Genomic DNA, 21,024 nt, shown 5'->3' with positions numbered 1-21,024 from the left:
AGCATTCAGTTTGGGGACAGTATATACTCTGTGTGGCCTATAGGAAACCTGTTCTGATCTCTGGAAGGGCCAGCTATACTGATGTGTGCGTGTGTGTGTGTAGGGGGGGGGAGCAGAAAGGAGGGTCTCTCCCATTGCCTGACTCATACATGGAATCTCTTTCTTTCAAGTCACTGCATAGATGGAGTCATGAGTTGTGACAGCAGAGCACCAGGTAAAGGTGGGAGGACATGGGAGGAGGGGGGCAATCTGGGTTGTACTAGAGACAGAAGGGACTTCGGAGATCACCTGGTCCACTGGACTCTTCAGTTTTAGAGTCCAGATGACTCATTTTTCAGGTAAAGTGTTTGATGCCTGGAAAGTTGAAAGGACTTGCTTAAGTCAGACATATAGTTAGGGACATAATTTAGGTCCTGTGACTCCAAAGCCAGCCATGGAGGGGGACCTTGATGAAATCTTTGTCCTGGGAGAGCCATCTGCATTGTCCAAAGGCAGTAGAATGAGATTCTATCCATATACAATACAGCAAACATTTATTAAGCACCCACTATGTGCCAGGCACTATGCTAAGCATTGAGAAAACAAATAAGATCCCACCCCGAGGCAAAGCAGATAGTTGAGGAGAAAGTACAGGTATAAGGAGGCAGAGCAGGAACACATCTGTCAAGTGACTTCATAGGCCTTGTCTAGCCATAGTGACATAGATTTGGGTTCCTAGGGTTTAGAAAACATCAAATAAACTTTCTCATTTTACAGATAAGGAAACTGAGGCACAGAGGGGGAAGTGACTTAGGTATTAAATGTGGAACTTAACTACATTCTGTTAAAGAATGCTTGTTGGTGAGCTTATGAGTATGTATATGTATATATAGTTCATTGAAAGCTTATTCCAGGTACTTACTACCTGTGTGGCCTTGAGCAAATCACTTAATCTCTCTGGGTCTCAGTTTTCTCATCTGTAAAATGAAGAGGTGAGACTCAATAATCTCTAAGGTCCCTCCCAGCTCTAAATTGAAGATGATTTAAAAAAAATCATCATATTCTCCTATTCTACCCAATCCCAGGACACACACACACACACACACACACACACACACACACACACACAAACACATAGAGCTGCTGTTTTTTCCTTTTATCTCTGAGGAATCTTTCACCTGAAAAGGAAGAATTATGATTTTGCTGCTTAGTAACTTGGAGGTAAATCTAGATATCTCTTCCTGTAGGTCTTGGTTCCTTAAATTCTCTTATCTCATCCTTATGGGTTTGTCATTTAGTCAGTTGATCACCTTGATTGTCTAGTTGGAACTTTGGTCAGAGGTTACAAAAGAACTCTCATGGAACCCCCAGTCTAATAGGGGTGACAAAAAGAAAAACAATAAAAGAACAATTAATTGCCAAATGGTGGAGTGGAGACCATATGTGGGCTGATGAGAAAGTCAAAGATGAGGGTGCGAGATGAAATAGTCAAGGAGGGCTTTTTGGAGGTAGTGTGACTTGATTTGGGCTTTGATGGATGAAGAGGATTTGAAAAGGCAGAGGAGAGGAGGGAATCATTAAGATATCTTAAGTTCTCTTACTGGGGATCACAGGACATTCTTTCCTCCTTTGGGATTTTAGCTTGCCCAAAGTGTTGCCTTACACATATTTTACAAGTGGTCAGGTGATTTAAAGTCTTATGTAAATTTATTTTTCTATTCGATGGTTGTTCCTTAAGGAAGATAGCCACAAATCCTTCTGGGTCTAGGAGAGAGGAAGTTTGAATTGGGAGTAGAATGGTGATACACAAATCTGGACTGCATTTTGTCAAGTACTGGATACTAGGGGGACTCTAGAATTGTGCTAGTAATTGATTGCTTCCCCACCCTATGAACCAAGTTTAAGGTATGCTTCCCGTTACCTCCTATTGTCTAGAATGCCCTGTCAGCTATTGTCCACCATTGTCTTTCAGTCTCTGCCTGCCCTCTGGGCCAGGTCTTTGTGAACTGTACTGATCCCCATACTGACCTAGCCCTGAGCAGGGAGAGGACCTGTGAGCACCAGCTGCTGAACCTGACTGTGCCTTCCCATGGACCCTGCGTCTCAGGCTGTAGTTGTCCCCAAGGGTATGTATTCAGCTCTTCTGTCTCTATTATACTTGGGCTAAGGAGGAAAGGCCTCATATAGGAAATCATATTTGAACTGAGCCTTGCAGGAAATAAGGGAAAAGTCAAGTCAGTCACTCAGCCAGTCAGCTACCATTTATTAAATGCCCACTTTCTGCTGAATGCTTTGCTGGGCAAAGGGGATACAAAGACAAAAGTGAAAACTGTCCTTTTCCCCAAGGAGCTTTACAGTCTAACCAGGGAATATTACACTCTCATCTCCATGCAGATAAAAATATATGGCATGAAAAAGGAATGCATTTCAGGCCTAGGGTAAGCCATCTATGCATGGTGGGGAGGCAGGAGGCTGAATATTGTGTAAAGGAAATGCATAGTTTAAATTAAATAAGGAATGCTTGAAGGGAAGTCATATGAAGCAAGATTTGTGGAGGACTTTGAATGCCAGGTGAAGGATTTTGTCATCTATCTTAGAGGCTATAGGGAACAATGAAAGGTTATTGAGCAGAAGAATGACACAGTTGGATCTAAATTTTAGGAAGGCAGATTTGTCAGGAAGGAGAGTGATTCAAATGCCTCCAGTGACAATTCACATGAAGATATTTCTGACTGATATTCAGATTTGATTTTCTCCCTCTTGGGTGCATTTGTATCTTTAATTGGGCTCTGGACTTGGGATTAGGAAAACCTGGGTTCTTTACTTAGTACCTATGGGATCCTGGGCAAGTCTCTTAAGCATGACTCCTCTGTTTCTTCATCTGTAAAATGAGGGGGTTGGACTCCATGCCCTCTAAGGTCCCTTCTATTTCTAAATATGTGTTCCTATGACAAGACCATCTCTTGGGATCCCACCAGCTCAAATGTTCTATGGTTCTAGACTCCTTTCTCTGACCCTGCTCTGTGATTTCCATTTTGTCTCATCTAGTCCCAGTTGCTTGACTCTGGGGACATGAGGATACCCAATAGTTGCTGCTGACAGGGTGAGTCTAGGTTTTGGTCCGGATGTAGAAGGGAAATTACTTCAATAGGAACATGACTAAAGAGTTCCTCTGTCCCATGACCCTTGATGAAGAATATTGTTTTCAGGAACATCTTTTCCTTTATAGGAGGGGTTCTTATCCAGGGTCAGTGAATTAAAAAAAAACTTTCTTAGATAACTATAATTCAGTGTTTGGGGTTCCTATTAATCCTTTAAAAATTATTCATTTAATAATATTATTGTGAGGGGCAGCTAAATGGTACAGAGATAAAGCACCAGCCCTGGATTCAGGAGGACCCGAGTTCAAATCCAGTCTCAGACATTTGACACTTACTAGCTGTGTGACCCTGGGCAAGTCACTTAACCCTCATTGTCCCTGCAAACACACACACACACACACACACACACACACACACACATAATTGTGAAAAGCCATTCCTAGGCTTCACTGGATTGCCAAAGGGGTCCAGAACCACAGAAAAGATTAAGAACCCCTACCTTAGAGCAAAGCTTCTTAAACTGTGGGTCACAACCCCATATGGGATTGTGTAACTGGATATGGGGGTCACACAAATTTGGCAACAGTAAAAGGTTATGGATACTGATTTTATATTCACATATATCTGTGGTCACATAAAAATTTCCCAGGCAAAAAGGGGTCTCAAGGACAAAATGTTGAAGAAGCCCCACCTTAGAGGATGCCCAGGGTGGGTCTGTAGGTAGTTGACTCAGAGTCCTGGGACATGCCTCTTGGCATCTCTGCTTTCTTTTCCCTGGACTTCTTATTGGTTAAGTTTGGGGCACTCAGTCCTAGGAAGTTGTGGAAATGTTCCAGCCAGCCCTCTGGGTTGGGTGATTTGAGGGTACTATTGGATCATTGTTCCTGGGTCATCTCTATTACATGTCCTGGCCACATCTGTGAGTCCTGGGACGAGAGCATAGAATCATGGGTTCTGAGAACCTTAGGGCTGGAAGAGATCTCGGAGGGCATGGAATCTCACCTTACCCGAGCATGACTCTCATCCCTGATCAAGAGAGCATTCAACCTTGACTTCAATACCTCCATAAATGGAGAACTCATCACCTCCCAAAGCAGCCTGTTCTAGTTTGGGGCAGCTCTGGTTATTAGGGAGTTTTTCCTTTTATCAAGCAAACTGAAAACTGACTTCCTATATCTCCATCTCCCTGTTTTCCTTTGAGCCCAAGCAGAGCAAATTTATTCCTCATATAGAGAGAGGAGGGGCCAGACCTTCCTTCTGCTTGCCCCTTTGATTGTTCCCCTTCTCTCCCCATACCACACTCTTCTGTTTTGGCTGGAATTCCAGGTAACTTCTTGGCTTCACCTTTTCTGGATTCAGGGCTATGGAGCCAGCTGCCCTGTGTGCATACACAAGGGTGTGTATCATATGGGATGATAATAATCACCATCATAATAGACAGAATTTATATAGAACTTCAAGATTTATGAAGCATTTAACATATAGAATCTCATTGGGTACTCACAATGATCCTATAAAGTGGGTGCTCTTCTTATACCCATTTTACAGATAAGGAAATTAAGCCTGAGCGAGGTGCAGAATCACATGGCTAGTAAGTGCCTGAAGCAGGATTTAAATTTAGGTCTGCCTGACTCCAAGTTTAATTCTCTAGCCACTGAACCACCCAGCTACCTAGTGTTTTCCAGGTCATGCTCTGTGTATGCAAATAGAATATATATGCTGGATGTCATGTGTCTTACATACTGTGCTGGTTGCCATGTGTCCTACGTAGGCACATGCTGCTCTCTGAACTTGCAAGAGGTCCTTGGATTGTTCTTCATGTATTCTCATAAAGAAGACATTTTTAGGACCTGTCCCTGGAATGAGCTGTCTGATGAGAGATTTTATTATTTACTAAAGTTCAGCCTGTCTAACTTGTCAGGTCTAAGACCTGATCTATAGTCTTTAAACTGTGTCCTTTGGCCTGTGCTAATGTCATCTGTCACCTTGATGAGTGTTAGGGCCTGACTCAGACTGTGAAACAGAAATGAAAGAAGAAATTCCTTAGGTGTGGGACCAAAAGCCTGGGCAGTTGCTTCTTAGAATTCTGTTAATATGGATGGAGGGATGAATGAATGAATGAGTAAAAAAGCATCTATTGATCCCTTACCATGTGCCAAGCGCTGTGTGAAGCCATGGGGATACAAATTTAAAAGCACAGACAGGCCCTGCCTTCAAGAAGGTTACAATCTAATAGTGAGAGAAAATACACATAGGGAAGAGGTAGCCAGAGATGGGGCATTTTGGTTCTGAAAGTTACAGGGATGGGGAGCAGGCCAAGGTAGAGTAGCAGTAGCATTGTGCATAAACTTTGTCATGGCACAGCTTACTACACATCCTTCACATTCTTCAGCTTCTGGCATTCCCCATACTGCCTAGAAGTAGGTACTTATTAAGTTTGAAGATAATCACACTGCTGGGCAGAGAGGATGATGTATGTTGGGGGAGACCATTGTCATAGCAAAGCAATGATACCATGGGTGTGTCAGGGCCAGGAGCACACCTTGGGTGGCAGCTAGAAACTGGACTTGGGACTGGGTTGGGGCCAGGGATACAGTCTATTCAGTCAGGTCGTCACATGGGAATTGAGAAGTCTGGATTCTGGAGATGCTAGGGGCCTGGCTAGGGCTGTGGTCAGAAACCTACAGTAAACACATCAAGGGGCAGTTAGGTGGCACAGTACATAGAACACTGTCCCTGAAGTTGGGAGGACCTGACTTCAAATATCACCTCAGACATTTACTAGCTGTGTGACCCTGGGCGAATCACTTAACCCCAATTGCCTTAAACATCTGGGGCCATCTCCCGTCATCCTGATGTATATCTTGTTACTGGACCCAGATGGCTCTGGAGGAGAGAGTGAGGTTGGTGACCTTGCACAACCCTCCCTCACTTAAATCCAATTCAGTGCAAGTCATGACATCACCCCGATGTAATCACGGTCCTCTTTGAGAAGGAAGGACCACCACCACCAACTAACACAGCAAGAATCACCTGAGGTATGGGCTCAGATTTTATAAGGACCTTTAGGGTGGGAGCAGGGTGGTCCTGTTCCACCTCTTAGGAGATGTGGACATCTAATGTATAAGCCTGTGTCTGCGTCTGTGTCCACAGGTTGGTGAAACATGGGAATGAGTGTTTTGTGCCCGATGAGTGCCCATGTTCCTGGAAGGGGAAGGAATACTACCCTGGAGATATGGTCAATTCTTCCTGCCACACCTGGTAAGCTACAGCAGTCACTCTTCTGATTCCTCCTCGCTCAGAGTGTGTGCACTTTGCAGGGGGCAGCTGGGGCTCTCTGGGCTGCTTGGCAGATCTTCCTTTGCCTCCCATTTTCCTTCCATGCGTATATGTGTATGTCTGCACATCTGCACTTGTGTGTGTGTGTGTGTGTGTGTGTGTGTGTGTGTGTGAGAGAGAGAGAGAGAGACAGAGAGAGAGAGACAGAGAGAGAGTCTCTGACTGAGATAGACTGAGACAGACTGGGACTGAGACTGAAACTGACTGTGTGTGTGCAATTCCATTCCCATAACATGAGACCTGAGGTGCCTGATTTTAGTGGTTCTGCTTTGGGACCAAAGCTGGGGGCCTCTAGGTAAATGAGAAACCTTGAAGGCAAGCAATTGGTTGATTAGCCCCTTGGGCTCATTAGTTGGCATTCTTCACCATTCACTACTAGGATTTTTAAAAGATACTTGAGAATTGCCTAGCTCATAACTTTGGTATCCTTGAGAAACCTGTGAAGTCCTTCTGTGAAAGGTCAAATCTCCCCCAACCCCCATCCCGTGTGTCTCTCCCTCCCTCCCTTTCTCTCTCTCCCTCTCCCCTTCTCTCCTTCTCTGTCTCTCCCTCCTTCCCTCTCTTTCTGCCCCCGCCCCCCCCCCGCCCCGTCACTGTCTTTCTCTTGGCCTTAGTTTCATCATCTGTAAAGTGAGAAGGTTGTATTATTTGAACTTTGAGGTCACTTTTAGCTTGAAATCTATGAGTGAAACCCATGAATGCCCATGGAGATGCCTATAGTACCCCTTCCCTATTTCTGGTCTGGAGCCAGCTCTGCCTGGACTGTGTCCTACACTTGTCATCAGCCCCCTTGTCTCAAGGGGCAGAAAGTGACCTCCCCTTTTCCTCTGCAATTTCACTGGACCCAAAGATTGGGGACTTCTGCAATTGCTTTCCTCAGGTCTCTTTTGGAAGGGATTCCCCCAAACTTTAGGGGTTGCTAGATTACTCACCCCACTGTTCAATCTCAGCCATGCCCACTCCCAATACCTCCCTGCCCCAGTGCTGACCGCCTCCCTCTGCCTCTTGTCAGGTCCTCAGTTTCCACCTTCTCCATCCATCCTGACCCTGGCGGATGCTCTGACCAACTGCTCAGCCGCCCCCACTACATCTCTACTTGGTGGGCAGGTAAAACAAACTTATGTTCTTTAGCTGCCTTCAGCAGTCCTGCCCCCCCGCCCCTTTTGAATCATACCCCACCTTGGGGCTCTGGAGAGAGGTGTGGCTCTCTCTCAGCCACTGGTAGCAGCAGCATCAGCATCAGGAGACCTGGTGTTCTCAGGCTGCCTCCCTTCCCCTGCACACTTTCCCTCCCCCCTCCCACCTCCCACCAGACCCGTGGGATGAAATCCATTTCTTTTTTTTCTTGTTCTGGGAGGTCAGATCAAAGGTACAGAAAGTTGGGAGAGACTGTCACCTTTAGAAAGAGTCTGGGCTTGGCTGGTCCAGGCTGGCAGAACTTCAACCTGCCTGAGATTCAATTCATTTATTAAATATTTTCTATGTACAGTGAATGCCTGGTGGTTGTGGCAGGGGAGATGAAAAGAGAAGCAAGGCAGTGACAATAAGCATTAATAATGCAATTTATATTGGATGCTTCCCACCTTGCCTCCCCTCCTTTCTCCACAGAAGACCCCTCCCCATGTGACGGGGTTTTAGAGCAAAGAGTGATATGTATGCTTGGTGTGTCTGTGACCCGTAGAACGGCCCCTTCTCCTTCCACTAACCAGCCTGCTTTGCATAATTAATCCACTTCTATTGAACTAAGGTATTTCTTTTTCAAGTGGCCAATTTTTGTCATCCTTATGGTGTGTGTGGGGGAGAGACAGAGACAGAGGGAAAGACATACACAGAGGTGTGTGTGTGTGTGTGTGTGTGTGTGTGTGTGTGTGTGTATGATGGGGCCATATATGTAAGAGGGGAAGAAAATGAGTGGCAAAGATGGCATGACAAGTAGTCAACCAGAAGGATAGGCAAGGAGTAAATAGAGCTGAACTGTTTCCAGTAAGCCCACTCTCCCTTCCAGTCTGTGCCAGCATGGCTCCTTTCATTGTACTTTCCACCCCTGCCCTGCCACCTGTACCGCTTATGGTGACCGGCACTATCGGACATTTGATGGACTCTCATTTGACTTTGTGGGCACCTGTAAAGTGCACCTGGTGAAGGTGAGCACATCTGTCCTGCAGTGGTTTTCTGTGACTCTCTGTGGGGGTGGGGTGGCGTCTAAGGGCAAAGTGGAGCATTCTAGTATTGCCCAGCTCTGGGCATGGGACATAGCACCCAAAAGAGTGAGAATGAATCTCAAGGGCCTGGGGTCAGGGACAGCTTTATGTGTAATCAGAATGGATGGCTACCTGTGGGATAATTTAAGGTAGACTTTCTCTCCCAAAGTATCAGCAACACTGCTTGTTCTTTTTCCATTATAGCCTAATTCCTTTTGTGTCTTCAGGTGTTCCCTATCATAACATGGGTGTACTTAGGAGGGGTCACACAGGACTTGGGGGTGAGATAAGACCTTAATTCAGGGGTTCCCTGATAACTTTATCATCTGGCATCTTAGCAGGGGTGGATAGACCTGGAAAACTCTGTGTCAATATGATAGTGGGAGGATGGAAGGGGTCTTTCCGGGAGGGAGGAAAGGAAGTATAGCTTGGTTAGGTAGAATAAAAACACTGGGTGAGCTGAGGGCTAACCTGGATTATCAGTGTCCCCTCTGTGTTTCTGCTGGAATTGTGATTTTTCCCTCATTTCTCTCTTAGAGTACATCAAATTTCAGCTTCTCTGTCATTATGGAAAATGTAAACTGCTACAACACAGGAATTATCTGCAGGAAATTGATTTCCATCAACGTTGGCAGCTCTCTACTCGTGTTTGATGATGACACAGGCACTCCTGTAAGTTAAACCTTAGCGATGCTATGGTGGAGGGACAGGGAAACACACAGACAAAGTGTCATCTGGGGAGAGCTTGAGCCTGCCCCTCCTGCAGTGAATTGAAGTTAATAAGAGGCTGGTCAAACTGAGGTCAGGAGCATAGAAGTTAAAGTCAAAATGGTGGCTCAGCTCAGCAGCACAGGAGTCAGCAGACCCTGTGCATTAGGATTGTGGTGTGGACCAGTGGATTCTGGTCTTAGGCTATTTTCATTGAGTCACTTCCTTTCTCTAGTTCCTTTTGACCTCTTTTAAAAAAGAAGATTGAGCTAGGTAAGGATTTTTCCATAAACGGTTGGAAAAACGGTATGGTGTAGTGAATAAGGTCCTGGGTTTAGAGTCAGGAATACTTGGGTTCAAAACCTTCCTCAGATGTTTATTAGCTGTGTGACCTTGAACAAGTTAATTAACTTCAGTTTCCTAATCTATGAAATGAGGAAGTCAGAAATGGTGGTCCATAAAATCCCTTTCTTCTCCAAATCTATGCTCCCATGATCTCTGACCTTCTGCCAGTCAAAGTCAGGTTACAAAATGGAGGTCAGAACCACAGAAGTGAAGGAGTGAGAGGAGGAGGGTAAACAGAAAGGCAGGCCAGATGATAACAAGTACAAGGACCTGTGCTTGCCACGGACCTCTTTATCCAGACAACTAAGTGAGCCCTGGTTCCAAACCTCCAAGAGATGTAGTCCTTTAATGGAGATGCAACTGTGCTTACCATTACCTGTCTGGTCCTTTGATCATATCTGCTTTGTGGCTTGGGGAAAGGAATCCCCCTGGATGATATGAGACCTCAGTGGTTTTATGGTTGCCCGCAGCATGGTGGAAGATTTTGCCAATAGGTAGTGGAACCTACCAGCAACTTGTTAAAGGCCTGTAGCCCTGCTTGATTTTGGCTGTGGTCAGACTTGGGGTAATGGTGGGAGGGTAGAGAAAGCTAGGTCTGAGTCCTCAGCTCTACCTGACCCCCACTGGATTTCCTCACTTCTTATCTTATTGGTCTTGTCTAGTGCTGGTTGCAGAGGCAGGCACTGAAAGCTAGGCTAAGGACCAGGGAGAGGGCTGACTGGAAGCCTGACTAAGACATTCAAACCATAGGCCAGGGTCCTGACTAGGGTCAAGGGCTGACAGATGGAGGTGAGTGCTGTGTAACTGACCAGAGGACCAAGGTCCTGACAGAAGAGGGAAGGTTGTGGTAAGAAGGCAAAAGTATAGCTAGAATAGCCGCCAGAAGCCTGAAAAGCTAAGAAACAGTTCATAGTCTTAGTTACTAGCAGTTGAGAACAAACCCAGAACTGAAAAAAAGCTTTAGAATGAAGTTTATTGAGTTGTCTAGAAGAGGGGAGAGTCAACAAAGAGATAGTCAGCTCCCCTTGATCCTGAAATTATGGAGATGAACTCAGTGTCCATGGCCCAGGTGAGACTTTGGGCTCCTTTGGTCCCCCAGGGATCCCACTTCTGATACCAAATTATTCGTTGATAAATCCAGGAGTGAAAAAAGTTTTAGGAAGTAGTTTAAGTCATCCAGCAGAAGTTTGCCAGAAAAAGGGATGAGCCCAAACCTCTATGAAATACACAGTATATAGGGTTCAAACAAAGGAACAAGGAAACAACATTTGGTCAGCACAGATTGCTTGAAATATAATGGGAGGAAGCTCCTTACATTCCTTGCAGTAATCTCTAGACCCCTCCCCCACCCCCCACCCCCAAAGGATTCTGGGATCAACATAACCTGAACATCGTGAATTCAGCATTAAATATATCTTGTCTCTAAGCAACAAATCTTGTCTCTCAGTCACACGGGGTAGGTTAAAACAGTGCAATACATTTTACCCATAGTATTGATTGACTATTCTGAACAGAGCCCTGTGAGCTTCCTGGATGAAAATCAGGAGATACACATGTGGAGAGTGGGATTTTTCATACTAGTGCATTTTCCTCATGAGCACATCACTCTCCTCTGGGACCAACGGACCACAGTGCATGTGCAGATGGGGCCTCAGTGGCAGGTAGGTGAAACCATGGAGCTGGTGACCTATGACCTTGGATTTCCAGTCCCCCAGCAGAGTAATAGAAATCAATTAAATTAAATTCAACAAACAAGGCAATTAATTGCAAGGCAATTAATTGCAAGGCACTGGAGATATAGAGACAGAAATGAAAACATCTCTGCTCTCGATTCTCTAACTCACTCAGGAGTCACACTCCCCTTCTTTAGCTTATCATCTGGGCCTGGTAACTTGATGAAAGTGGTATGTCCCTCTTCCCTTTTCCCTTTCCTTATCTACTTCCATTCCCCCCATCCTCATTCCAAATCTTTGAATTTATTTCATATCTCCTCCTTAGGTTCAACCCCTTCTTCACTCCCCCTCCATATAGAATATTAGACCTAGAAGGGACCTTATGTTGTGATAAAAATCTTTGATAAAGAGAAACTGAGGCACAAAGTTCTAAGCATGGTAAATATATTAGCAAGGTCAACAATTTTGAATTAAAGGGATCTAAGTCTCCTTAGTAGCCAAGGTTGCATTGGACAGAGAAGCTCTTTTATACAGTTAAGAGGGTAGCAGTATAAAATAGTGCAATGATGCAAAGCTAAGCTAAGACTGTGATTGATCTGAAACAGAGATGATGGATGGGTTTACATTTGGCTTGAATCAGAGAGGGGATTTCCATAGCCCATGAAAATGGGAAAGACACAGAGTTGGCTAACATCCTCTGAAAAGTCTCATGGTGGGCAAATATCCTATGACCAGATTGACTCATTTCCCCCCATGGTCAGAAAATTCACAGATTTGAATTACAGGCTTGAGGGAGCTCAAGTTCACATAATAAGGGGGGCAGCCAATACATAGTAGATTGATTATTAATGCATAATAAATTGACTAAGCCTCATTAAAATAATACAAGATAAAGTGGGGTATCAATTTTCAATTTCACACTTAGAAATCATTTTGACTCTTAACTGAGAGTCAAGAAACTTGGTTTCCGATCTTAGTCCTGCCACTGACTCATTAAGACTTGAATAAGTAATTTCCTTTCTTGAAACCTCAGTTTCTTCATCTATAAAATGGAATTGAATTAGATAATCTCTAAAGTCCTTTCTAGTTCTAACATTTTAGAAGTGTAGATTCTCTGTACCTTTTTATCTTCCCTATAACCTCCTTCTCCTCCTTCTACAATCTCTACCACCCATTTTTCACTCTTCTCAACCTGTCCTTGCCCCAGATTGCTGGTGGATTTTGGGATTATTGCATGATCATACAGGCCTAATTTCTTTTATTCTGAGTTGCCAAATATTTGAAGATATATCAGAGCTCACAAGGATGGAGGGACAGATTTATCATTGACCTTTGTGTCTATAAAGGATTCCTGGATTAGTTAGTGGTGTCATGATCTCTGCTTTTTCTTCAGGGTTTGCTGACTGGACTCTGTGGGAACTTTGATTTGAAAACAGTCAATGAAATGAAGACTCCAGAGAACCTGGAGCTAACAAATCCTCAGGAGTTTGGCAGCAGCTGGGCTGCGGTGGAGGTAAATACCCTCTGAGCTTGTTCTTTCTCTAGACAGAACCTGTGACACTTCTCAGTCCTCCACAACCTTTCACCCTAGGACCACATTCAGGTGCCTAAAACCAGTTCAAGGTCACTATCATTCAAACCACTGCTCATGAGCCCAAGAGAGTTAGTTAGTGACTACATGAGAGAGCTATGAGCCATAATAGTGAGAATTCCAAAGGACTTTTACTTATATTAGAATGCAAGGTTCATAACAAGAAATTTGGATCAGTCAGCCAATACTCTTACCACCAGTTTCCCAAACCAAGAATTCTCAACCAAACTTCTCTCTCAGATTTCACAAACCACTTCATTTTATTAGGCAGCTAGATGGAGAAGTGGATAGAATGAAGGTTTTGGAGTCAGGAAGACCTGAGTTCAAATTCTACCTCAGGTACTTACTAGCTGCATGACTCAGGCTAGCCCATTTCATCTCTCTGTCTCAATTTCCTCTTTTGTAAAATGAGAATAATACTAACACCTACCTTACTGTTAGTGAGGATTGTTGTGAGGATAAAATAGCATATAAAGCACTTTGCAAATGAGATAATATATGTAAAACACTATATACATGCTAGCTATTATTATTTTAAATTTTTTATCATAAAAATATTTTATTATTTTCTAGTTACATGTAGAGATAGTTCTCAACATTTGTTTTTATAAGATTTCTAGTTTCAAATTTTTCTCCCCCCTTTCCCCCCTCTCCAAGACAGAAAGCAATCTGATATAGGTTATATATGTACAATCACATTAAACATATTTCTGCATTAGTCATGCTGTGAAAGAAGAATCAGATTAGCTATTATTATTAATGTGCCTTTCTAATGCACTTATTATATAGGATGTCCTAAAAAGTCTTAGCTTTTAACCTTAAAAATTTTTAGTTTAGAATCTGCACTAAGACTTTTAGGAGACCCTGTATAATGACGTCTTATTGTTCTCCTAGACTGCAAACTCCAGCAGAGGAAGGTTCTGTGACTTATTTAGACTTTATGTCTTTTCCATTGCTCTGTACACAATTGATGCTTAAAAATGTCTGTTGGGGGCAGCTAGGTGGTGCAGTGGATAAAGCACCAGCCCTGGATTCAGGAGGACCTGAGTTCAAATGTGGCCTCAGACACTTGACATTTACTAGCTGTGTGACCCTGGGCAAGTCACTTAACCCCAATTGCCTCACCAAAAAAAATGCCTGTTGAAGATGAAGATCCCTACTCCAGGGAACCAGGAGATCAGGTTTTAGTTACAGCTTTTCCACAAGTTGGACTACTGTGATTATGGTCAAGTCAGTTCTTGGTGGACCTCATTTTCCTGGTATTGGACTAGATAGTTTCCAAGATCTCCTTTAGAACTAACATTCTGTGTCATAAAATTGTCATAGTTAACCAGCATTTGGTTTGAAAGCTAGCAAGAGACAGCGTGGCACAGTGGATAGAGCACTATCCTCAGTTAGGAATACCTGAGTCTGACTCATACCAGCAGGATGACCCTAGGCAAGTTATTCAATCTCTCAAAACCCCAGGCAGCCCTAAGACAAAATTACAGAGAATTTTTTCATTCTACTTGTATTAGGAGAAGGAATTTTCTCATTAGAGATTTCTCTCTGGGTGACATCATAGGTCCAATCCACAAACCTATATTTGAAAGTCAGCTAAGAACTCTCTCCTGGAAATGCTCCCTCCTTGGCCATTCAAGGCAGTGAGCTGAGTGCTCAGCCAGTGCTGCTCTTTCAAAATATGTACATCCCATGTCTCCCTCATCCACTAGTTTGGTAAAATAGTAATGAGGGACTAACCCATTGTTCAGACTGATCTTTGAGACTCTCCATTTGGCCTCTTCTTTGGAACCAATTACATGAAGTGGGAGACATTGGCAAAGAACCATCCAGCATAGTGTGCCCACATTAAAGAAGGTGCTGTGGCCTTTGAGCAAAGAAGAATTGCAGTAGCTCAAAAGAAACACGAGATGTTCAAATTCAGAGACATCTCTGCTTCAAATGTTTATGTGGACTATTTGTGCCCAAACTTGTGGAAGAGCATGCTCAGCTAGTATTGGTCTGATCAGCCATAGTGAGACATTCAGTACTTTGACTCCAACATAGTGATGTCATTTTAGTCCTCTTTGAGAATGAAGGACAACAACCAACCAATCATACCAATGGAACTTCTTTATCAAATCTATGGGTATAACCCATGCCATTAGCAGTTTGTTAGTAGTTTAGAGTATTTCAGCAGAAAGAGGCATGTTTAATCTAGAGACTGGTGATTTGTGCTAAGAGCATTGGTTTCTGTCATCCTGTCCCCTGAAGCCTCCAACTGTTTGGAGCTGGGGGTCACTGATCCTATCCTTGTTCCTAGTGCCCAGACAGCTCTGATCCTCGAGATCCCTGTAGCTTAAACCCACTGCGGGAGCCATTTGCTAAGAAGGAATGCAGCATTCTGCTGAGTGAAGTGTTTGAAACCTGCCACCCAGTGGTGAGTAAGGCTGGAGGTCTAAGGTACTGGCCTCAGGCACTTCTTGGGGGAGGGGTACATTTAACCCACTCCAGACTCTTGGAATCTGTGTCTCTAGACTTCAAGGATACTCATTCCATACCATTTTTTTGTTTCCTTTCTCTATTAGGAGACTCTAATAGCTACTCAATATTCTACATGCTATGGCATAACCTAATAATAATAGGGTCTTTTAACCCTATTTTAAAAGATTGGTTACCCTGTGCAGTGATAGTTCTTCATAGCCTTGTGGGTCAATATTAGACCATTCCTTAGCCTTCTGCGAGCAGCCTGTCATACTCCCCTATCTCCTAGTGTCAGTTTCTGACCATTGGAATCAATAGAACATTGATCAGGGAAGAGGGCTGGATTTTCTGGATTAATTTTCTCTGAGTACCAGGCTCTTGACTGCCAAGTCCTGGACAGCTCCTTTTTGGGAATCTGAGGAGTTGTGGTCCTGAGCCTGACCCCTTATGGTCAACTTGCCTCAAACCAGTAGCAGGACTTTCCCACTCATCCACCCCCTCCTTGCTGCGGTTTTTGGGTGCTGTCCCACAGAATCCAGCTTAATGGTTTTTACTTTGGTCCTTTTTGTATTCCTCAGGTGGACGTGACCTGGTTTTATTCCAATTGCTTAACAGACACATGTGGCTGTACCCGAGGGGGAGACTGTGAATGCCTGTGTACAAGCCTATCTGCCTATGCCCACCAGTGCTGCCAGCATGGGATTGCCATTGACTGGCGCTCTCCCCGCCTCTGCCGTGAGTGTCTGCACTGGGCAAGCCCTTTCCTTTCTGGGTTTTTGACCCATCTGTGTAGGGTGGCCCCAAGGACAACAAGAATCATGAATCCCATTGCTACCTGAAACTCACGTAGGCTAAGGGTTTTTTTGGGGGGTGGGGGGGTCAGGTGGCAATAGAAACTATAAAATGAGCTGAGAAGATTCATGGAGATTAGTGTCCCTGACATGATATAGATGGGGAAACTGAGGCCTGTAGAAATTGTAACATACCCAAGCTCATACAGCCATGCTCATACAGGTAGATGCAGCCTAGGGCTTTGGGAATGACGATAAAAGGCATTGACTCACTTTCATAAATTCATCGATAGTAGTTGACTTTTAGGTATATCTGGGGAGGTATTGAAGGTCAGGGAGGGCCCTTCAAGCTTCTCCTCTTTTCACACTCATTGCTTAGGATTGTATTGCCACCAGTGACTCCATTCTGTGCTCCACCTTTCTAAAGCCAGTGCCCAATTCTCTCTTCAGAATGGGTCCTGAGCTATGCACTGCTAATCTGGAATTCCCCCATATCCCACGTGGGCTCTATTATAATAGATGCTTGTTGAGTGTGCCCTTGAAAGGCTGTGGTGCCCTATTATGGCCACTAGAGGGTACCCAGAGCTCAGTTATTCTCTTCTAGACTCAAATTCCAATGGGCTACTCGTGCTGGAATGAGCCTTGAGAATCCTAGACTCCCAGACTTTCCTACTTCAGGCAAAACCCCCTTCTTTCTACAGCTTTCCTGACAGTCTCTTGAGTCTGTCAAAAGCAGCCATTTCATTTTTCCATACCTCTAATAGATTGTAAGTTTCCATCTTACAATGAACGAAAATCATTCATATTGAGCCAAATTCTGCCCACTCTCTAACTCCACTGGTAAATCAATCAAAAAGTATTTATTAAATGCTAACTATGTGCCAAGTACTGTGCTAAGGGATGGAGTCACAATGAAAAAGAGAAAACATTGCCTGTCCTCAAGGAACTTCCATTCTAACAAGGGAGACAACATGGACATAAGTAGGTCCTTCCCTATTTAGAGAACTGGTAAAACAAGTCTACTCCCTCTTCCACATGACAACCTGTTCATCATTTGAATGGCAGTTATTACCCTCTTCCTCCAACCTTCTTTTCTCTTTGTTAAACATCCCCATTTTCTTGATGATATAATTTGCATAGTTAAGAGAGGTAGACTGGTCAGGTTCTATGTCTTGAGACCTGGGGCACAGACAGAAGGGGAAGCCAGAGTTTGGGGGAGTACTCACTTTGCTCACCCTGAGTCCCCTTCCTGGAAACCGTCCCCTTGGAAGGGTCTCTGGAGACATCTTTCTCTCTCTTTCTCTTTTTCAGCTTATGACTGTGACTATTTTAACAAAGGTAAGACTGGTGGAGTATAAAGAACAGAGGAAAAACTGGGAGATGGGCTGGTGACTGAGTGGACAGCTCTCCCAGGCTGTGCTCCTAAAATGGAGTTGTGTTACCCAGGGCTGGCAGCAGCACCTCTGAGGGCTGGGCAGCTCCAGCTCTGTTTCGTACCCATATCAGTCTCCTGGTCCAGGTAGGAGTTATTGGGGGTGGGAGGTGACTGAGACTTTCATCCTAAAAGGACATCTGCTCATACTGAATGTCTAAGGTGCCCCCGGACTACTGCCAGCACCTCTGGATACATACTGGTGTTATATCCTACTCCATCCTGGTCTGGTTCTGGGCTGATGAGTCCCTCCAGTTTCTTTCTAGTGTTGGGGATCAGGGAGAGCAGGTCAGGCATATCCAGGCCAGTGATCCAAGCATTGCTTCCCATCACCATCCCTTGTCTCCCCCCCTCCACCCAACCCCTGATGAAGGAAGCTCACCCAGTCAAAAATAATAACAAAATTAGATTTGTGAAAAACAGCATCCAGCATGTGGCTTTATGTCGTGAGCATTCCTTGGGGACAATCATTTATGAATGGAAATCTATACTTCTGGGACTGAAGGAAACCTGAACCATGACTTATACAGATTGCTACTTTTTGATATTAAATGTAATCAAATCAAAATAAAATGTGTATGGGTATGTCCAATGCAGGTGTTTGAATGGGTATGTACACATGAATGTCTGTAGATATTTGTTTTTCTATGATCATGTGTCTATAAATAGTCATATATGTGCTGATATGATCACATACATATGTGTGTGAGTGAGAAAATACCATCCATGGCTAAAGACCCAACATAAGTTAATGCCCAACAAGATGACTAGTAAATTCATTAATCATGGTCTTATGTGTCTGTCAGCTCTGATCATTTGCTTGTTTGAGCCAGGACCAAACCCGCAGTAAACTGATGAACCAGCCACAGTGGTGTTTGGAACCTTCCATTCATTTTCTGTACTCCTTTTTTATTTAATCTTAAGTCAACCTTCCCAGCATTTTTGTTGTTATGTCTAAAAGTATTTCATTAACCTGATAGGAGGTGAGTGTGGAGAGATAATTTAATTACTCCAGGGTTAACTTAGGGTTCATTCATTTTTCTAAAAATGTATTTTGATAACTTCATTTCATTATAATTAGTTTCCTTGGTACTACTATGTATTTTATTTTATCCACTTTGAAATATTATTCTGAGAAGGGGACTAAGGGTTCACCAAATTGCCAAAGGGGTTCCTGACACAAAGGAAGTTGATCCCCTGCTTTAAAACTTGATAGCTAACAGGAGGCTTTTGGAGATTGCATAGCCTTAAAACCCAAAGGAAAGGATCATTAATGGTGGAATTTCAGGCACCATTGGGGTGGGGGAGGCTCCTTGGTCATTAGTTTAGTCTTTTGATCAAGGTTCTCTTCATGTGGGGAGAATTCAGATGTGTGCTGGTAAATATTTAACAATCACCTCTCTGAAAATGTTTCATGTGATCATTAACATTTTTTTATCACTTTCTTAAGTCTAGATCAATTATCAAAAACAATAAATCAAACACTTATTTGTAGCATGTGCTGATTTCTGAGCTGTAAATGGTCCTACTGAGAATTTAACAATCAGCTCTCTTGGGTTAGTATGAGCAGGCTCCAGCACACCCATGGGAAAAATGTACAAGAAGCAAGTGCCTTTCCTGATGTGTCGCTTGCTGGCTCTGTCTAAAAGCAGGAAGGACAAAAATCCCCAAGGGAACTAATCCTTGCTGTCCTTTCCTATTTTATCAGTTCACACTGATGGTAAATTCTCAAAGCCACATTGAACTTTGGGATTTGGCCCATAGCTGGAGGTAGGTGCATTTATGTGTGGAGGGGCTGGTCTCGGCTTAGAGGCTGAAGCATAGGGGATCTTTTCCGAGGATGTCCTAGGGCAAGGAGCCATGTTTTAGGAAGCAGGACTGGGGCCAGGTTACCCCTGGAACATTGGCATGTGCTAGATCCTGCCAGTGAGCAAGGTGGAGTTAGTGCTTCTGAGTGGCTCCCTGTTAGATCCTAACATCTCCATGGGGCTCTGCTGCTCAGATGACTTGGCATCAGCAGGAAGGTAGGCTCTAGGGGGCTATTTCCCTCTATTTCCTAAGGAGTAAGTGTGGAGGCATGTGCAGGTAACAGACTAGAATGTCTGATACCCTCTGAACCCTTTCCCCATGTAGTATAGTTGAGTCTTGTGTCAGTAGGGAGCTGAAAAGTATGACCAAGCCTGGTATCTGAAGAGAGGAAGATTACATGGTACAGTGGGTAGGTGACAAAGCAGTCTCTCTCCAGCTTTAGGCAAGGGACCTTATCAACTGGTCAGCTACGTGGCTGGTGGCACCCGGGTGACTGTGAGGCGGGCGAGTGGTGCTGTTGTCTTGGCTCTTCATGAGAATGTGGGTCCTCAAGACACCATTAACTTCTTGCTGACATCTTCGGTATACAAGCCCAAGGCCCATGGTAAGATTCCCCTCTCCTGTAGTGTTGGAGGGATGGAGAAAAGGATGATCTCCCCCCCAAAAAAGTTGTATTAATGTTTTGTGCTTTTGCATCACAATCATTTCTGGGTAGGGAAACTTTCCAGCTTCCTGTGGATTAAACTCTTTCTCATGACTAAGGAAAAACAATTAAACACCAGAACCTAAAATGGTGACCCCCACCTGAAGGGAGGACTGATTTTAAAGGTTCAAACATGAAGCAATTAATGGGGACATGGCTAAAAATTTAGAGTTGCCAGGAAGTTTCATAATTGGGTAATGACATGATGCTCCTAGTCCATTTTACAGAAGAGGAGATGAGACCCCAAATTACCTACGAAGTTAGTGGCAAAGCCAGGACTATAATCCAGAGCTCTGAACTCATGGTCCAGAACATTAAAAGTAAGTCCAAGGGGCAGCTAGATGGCGCAGTGGTTAAAGCACCGGCCCTGGATTCAGGAGTACCTGAGTTCAAATCCGGCCTCAGACACTTGACACTTACTAGCTGTGTGACCCTGGGCAAGTCACTTAACCCCAATTGCCTCACTAAAAAAAAAAAAAAAAAAAAAAAAGTAAGTCCAAGAACTTGACAGGTCTGTTTACTAGCTATGATCCTCTCACCTCACCAAGCTGGGCTTCCTCTTGTTTTCTACATTCAGGAGAGATGCCAGCAGAGAAGCCTTCCTCTGTTCCTAGCTAGAAGGGGATATAGACTGACCTGGCTGAGTGACTATGACTTTTTCTCAATTCACCAATTCAATAAGCACCTACTAAATGCAAGTCCATGTGTTAGGTGTCAAACCTTCAGAGACAAACAACAAACCAATCCTAGCCTTCAAGCAGTGTTGGTTGCACATAGCCCTGATCCACCATATTATGTCCCTGGTGACCCATCAGAGACAGAATCCTGGGCTAGAGAAACTATGGAGTTAACCTAGAATCCTTTCTCATGTGCTTAGGGACTTCAGAGT

General features: G+C 44.0%; 1 protein-coding gene across 1 annotated transcript in view; it reads left to right on the top strand.

Annotated features, from left to right (window-relative positions):
- The window catches only part of OTOG (otogelin), a 101,210-nt gene that overhangs the window by 38,954 nt on the left and 41,232 nt on the right, over positions 1-21,024 (top strand). The window contains exons 22-32 of the mRNA XM_043972247.1: positions 171-214; positions 1,952-2,105; positions 6,234-6,341; positions 8,425-8,563; positions 9,158-9,292; positions 11,188-11,334; positions 12,740-12,859; positions 15,240-15,356; positions 15,979-16,135; positions 17,503-17,529; positions 19,869-20,036. Of these exons, the coding sequence (XP_043828182.1) occupies positions 171-214; positions 1,952-2,105; positions 6,234-6,341; positions 8,425-8,563; positions 9,158-9,292; positions 11,188-11,334; positions 12,740-12,859; positions 15,240-15,356; positions 15,979-16,135; positions 17,503-17,529; positions 19,869-20,036 (1,316 nt within the window). The remainder of the gene's footprint in view (positions 1-170; positions 215-1,951; positions 2,106-6,233; positions 6,342-8,424; positions 8,564-9,157; positions 9,293-11,187; positions 11,335-12,739; positions 12,860-15,239; positions 15,357-15,978; positions 16,136-17,502; positions 17,530-19,868; positions 20,037-21,024) is intronic.

The sequence above is a fragment of the Dromiciops gliroides genome, chromosome 6 (assembly GCF_019393635.1).
Source record: "Dromiciops gliroides isolate mDroGli1 chromosome 6, mDroGli1.pri, whole genome shotgun sequence".
NCBI classification, from domain to species: domain Eukaryota; kingdom Metazoa; phylum Chordata; class Mammalia; order Microbiotheria; family Microbiotheriidae; genus Dromiciops; species Dromiciops gliroides.
This window is presented reverse-complemented; position numbering and strand designations above follow the sequence as displayed.